General features: G+C 44.4%; 1 protein-coding gene across 1 annotated transcript in view; it reads left to right on the top strand.

The window, feature by feature from the left end:
* patj (PATJ crumbs cell polarity complex component) overlaps positions 1 to 4716 on the top strand; it is a gene marked incomplete in the record, with an annotated part of 80891 nt that overhangs the window by 23781 nt on the left and 52394 nt on the right. The window contains 2 exon segments of the mRNA XM_035653518.1: positions 3806 to 4132; positions 4627 to 4708. Coding sequence (XP_035509411.1) covers positions 3806 to 4132; positions 4627 to 4708 — 409 coding nt within the window.

Here is a 4716-nt window from a genome sequence, read left to right as displayed (position 1 = left end):
GCATCAGTTACTAAAGAAACACTCATGGCTGCTCTGGAATGAAGACCTGAAAAACTATGTAACACTGAGACCAGAAACCTCATCAGGAACAACAAGGCATGTTTACTGCGCTCATAAAATCAACTTCTCCAAAACGACCTTCTAGTGACCGCAAACTGTTTACTGCGCTCATAAATCAACTTCTCCAAAAGACTCTATGAGAGTGGTGATGCCCCCTGCTGGCCACTAGAAACAATGCAGGTTTAAGACCCTTAAGCTCTGTCCACTGATTACATCCTGACAATACGGACCCTTTTGCCCGTCCAAAGACAGAAGATCAGGTTTTTGGAAACAGGTGGATGCAAAACGGGACCAGTGAATTCAGGAAACATTTGTTTCTGCACCAAACTGTCCTTTCTGCAGCTCTTCTTAGAATCTGTTGAGCGTTTTTTTGTGATTTTTCTGCTCTCAAACTGACAAAAAGGGAGTGAAAGCAGCGTCTTTGTGCCGGTGATAAATCAGAGGATCGTCTGCAGTCGGGTTGCTGTGGAGGAACTCGTGTTTTCTTCCTCCACTCAAAGATTTCTCTCTTCTTCCGTCGTCTTTTCCTCTCTCTTTCACCTCCTCCCTCGCTTCTTTTCTCCATCGTCTCTCTCTCCTCTTTCATCTCCTCCTCTCTTTCACCTTCCTTCACCCTCTCTCTCCCTCTCCCTCTCTCCTTAATCTCTCCTCTCTGTCGGTGAAGCTGCTGACTCAGCTGGATGGCTGGATGGTATAAAGTGCTCTATCAGCTCAACCAGCAGCATCTCTCTCTTAAGTGAGTCGGGGGGTGGAGGGGGTGGGGTGGGGGGTTGTGGGGGGTACTCTGAGGACACTTTGGTCTCCCAGCGTCAGAGTACACTCCAGTACACGTATCCTCAGTAAATAACTACGGCAGTAAACCTCTCCTCAGTGTTGCTGACTGTACATCAGACAGTAAAAACTGCTGCGCTGATTTTATTATCACTTTTAACACACCGACCCGCCGGACGTTGTTAAAATACTAATTGTTTTTTGTTTAGGGGGTAATAAAACATAAGAATCCACTTAGATTAGTATTTCCTTTTTTGCGCTACCCATCTGACAATATGTACACACATACAGTATACACACACTGATCAGCCATTACATTATGTACATAATAAATACATACATAGTAGGCACACACATTATTAACATCTGAAGTGTATACTCTACTGTACTCTACTGTACCGTAATCTACCATAATCTGCTGTACTCTGCCGTACTCCACTCTACTGTACTCTGCCATTCTCTACATACTCTAACATACTCTACCGTACTCTAATGTACTCTACCGTACTCTACTGTACTCTGCTGCGTTACTCTCTGTCCTCCGGCTGTATCCGCTGCGGCCGTCCTCTGCGCCGCTGTTTTATTTCCTGTTTTATATGCAGCCCATTTGGCTGAAGAGGGTTTTTCACAGCCCACAGGTCTCTGATGGGTTCCCATAAAGACAGCCGGGTCGGCGCTGTCACTTCACCGCCGGATCGTTCTCTGTCACGCCAGCCCGCTGACCAGAGAGAGACCCCCGTTACACATCCACACCTCGTTAACTTTTAGAGGTCACACGCAGAAGACGGCAGCAGAACGAGCTGCTGCGGCTGCCATCACATTATTCTGATCTGCTCGGTGCAGATAAAGAGCTGCTGCGAGCCGCCACAGTTCACACTTTACAGTCGGCAAACAGCGGCTGCAGAGCGCCGTAACACCAACCATCAACTTTTACTCTGTTGCCCACGTGCTACTGACTTCTCCTCCTTTTATTGTTTGTTTTATTGATTATTGCACACTTTGGATCTGATTTCAGACTCACGTCTCTTTAACAGCGAACAGACGAGGACGTGAGCTTCACACAGCTGATTGATGAACAGTTGCTTCTTTAAGCTCAATAGAAAAAAAGGATTTTAACCTCTGAGTTTGTTCATAAATGGTTAGATGTAGAATATTTGTAAAGTCTGACAAAGACAAAACACATGATACATAACCAAAAACAAATGAACATTGTAAAACATAGCAGTAAATAACAAGACCGCACAATAGAAAGTAAAACCACGGTGAATAAAACGTTAAAAATACAATAATTCTCAGGCAGCTCTCTTTACTTCTGCCGCTGCAGATCTGTGAGTGTGAGGACAGATTTGCATTTCAGATGTGTTTACACATTTACACATCTGATCACACACGGACTGAGATACAGTTACTGTCCACTCACATTTGTGAAGTGGTTTGCTACAATAATGGCTCCGTAAGTACTTCATTATAATGCTGTCGTACCTTTTATTCTGAGATTTGCATATTGTGATTTCAATAATCTTTGGATTCATTGTGCAGCACTGATCCAGATCAGATATCCAGTTACCGCTCATAGTAAAAGCAGATTCACAGACTATTATCCAGATCACAACCTCGCAGTCTGAGAGCGACATGATCTGACTGTGAGTTCGAACCCGCAGCTGAACCGGCACGCCGCCCGCTGCGGCGCCCTGCAGCCTCCCAGAGAGAGTCTGAAGGAACCGACTCGTCATCTTCACTGTCCTCATCGCCTAATGGCAGAGATATTAAATGACAACGTCTTTAAATCTTATGAATATGAGGCCAGGCAGTCACGGCCAATACACATCAGTCTGCAGAACATCCTGTTAGCGTTATGAGCTCTCCGCCGCTGCCGCCGTCTGCTCCTCACCTCCATTATACAGCCTGTGATGGGCCGGCTTCCCGGGCCCAAATTAAAAGAAGAGGAGCAGAGTCCTTGACGATGAGGCTTCGTGGATGGAAATTAGCCTAAGTGTTGTCATTAATATTTCCCAGCGCGGGCTAATGTCTGCATCGTAATGTTAAGAACAGGATATCCCCTCAGTATCTGCTGAGGAAGGCTCTTTAGGGAGTTGGAGAAAACCTTTATGTGTTCAGAGATGAAGGCTAATGTCCAAAGTAAGTTTTAGATTTAGTGCGAGCTTCTGTTTTACACTTGAAGTTCTTCTCTGACAGCAGGCAGCTCGAAGCTTCGGGAAGCTTTTCACCGACCCGATAATCAGGTGTCCAAAGAAATCTAAAAGCCCACCGATCAGCTGCACTGATGAGACAGAACGAGCTTCTGCTTGTCTCTGATCTCCTCTGGCTCCACGTCAAAGTCAGGTTCTTCCTGTTTTTCACATTTCATTTAAAGTATTTGTAAGAAGAAGAAAAGAGGAAGAATCAATCAGTTCATCAGATCAGTTAATCACAACTTCACAGACCTTCTGCTGTTTGTTGCATTATCCTGTTTAAATAAATCTACACTGTAAAAAAAATTATATAATGATAGTAAAACTAATATTTCAGCAGCTGGGGCAGCAAAAAAAAAATATTGTGAATGTTAAAAGTTCTAGAACTGTAATCAAAGCTGCTTATACACTGGATAAACAACATTTATTCAAACATGTCCCATCAGTTAATATCAAGATATCTGTCAGTTAAAAAACAAATACATGTATTTATTTATTTTGGGGTTTCTTTATTGACTATGAAAACAAAAAAAACAAAAGCTCTGTGTACGCTCAGGAAGATTGTTTTTTTTCTTTAAAACCAAAAAGACAAACGACAAAACAAATTTAAAAGCGGTTTAGTTCCATTTTTTCTTCGTTCCTTTTTATTCCTTTGTTCATTTTTCCTCTTTGAACTGAAGATTGAAGAACGGCAGACACCGACATAAAGAGGATGAACTCCTTCTTGCTGCTGTGACCTTTGACCTTCCTCTCTGTTGATTCATGTCTGTCGGCCGTTTCAGGGTTTCGGTGACGGCTCCGTCCTGCCAGAAGACCTTCGACAACAAGAAGAGGAGGAGGACGAAGAGGAGCCGGAGCTGATCCTGGATGGAGGTCTGCCTCGCTACACCTCCTTCTCTCTGACCTCTGACCTCCTGCCTGTGGAGGAGGGCAGGGAGATGGCTGTGGACGAGGAGGTGGAGGTGGAGATGGAGATGGAGAAGGAGAAGGAGAAGGAGGAGGAGGAGGTAAAAGTGGAGGAGAGCATGGGGTCCCTCCCCAGGAAACCTCCTCCGTCGTGGGAGGAGTGGAAGCTCAGCTCCTCCAGCCGGGGCAGAGGAGCAGAGGAGGTCAGACTCACCACTCGGCTCCAAACACTGTTTCCACCACAGAGGGAGGAAGTATTCAGATCTTTCCCTGCAGTAAAAGTACCCCAGTGTAAAAACAGTAAACAGTGACTGTACTACTGTTATAAATGATATGGTTAAACAGGAAGGAGCAGGATTCCCAGAAGAATTGTAACGTTAGCGACAGAGAGCAGTGGAAAACGTAAAAGCAGTGTAATCCCTCACTTTCCCGGTTGGCTTTTATTTTGAAATATTTGAAGTGTCAGTGACAGCAGTCAAAAACAGGTCAAACTAGAGGTGACTGGAATTAACAAGTGAGTATTTATTAAGCAGAGCCATTAAAAGACATCCTGAATATTTGTACTATAAAATCCAGCGTTCACACATCAGACAGGAACCTCTCACTGATATAATCCAGTGATTTCAGCACTGACTGTTTCATTCTTTAATTTTATCTGCTGTTTCTGTGAGTTTCACTGATAGTTTTCTCCTTTCAGACCTGGAGGAGAGAGAATCAGGAGGAGGACCTGCAGAGATCAGACCACGAAAGCATCGTGTCTGTAGGAAACCTGGTTCTGGGTGGGAAA

This window comes from Morone saxatilis, unplaced genomic scaffold (assembly GCF_004916995.1).
Source record: "Morone saxatilis isolate NCDOM2014 unplaced genomic scaffold, NCSU_SB_2.0 Contig12, whole genome shotgun sequence".
Lineage (NCBI taxonomy): Eukaryota > Metazoa > Chordata > Actinopteri > Moronidae > Morone > Morone saxatilis.
This window is presented reverse-complemented; position numbering and strand designations above follow the sequence as displayed.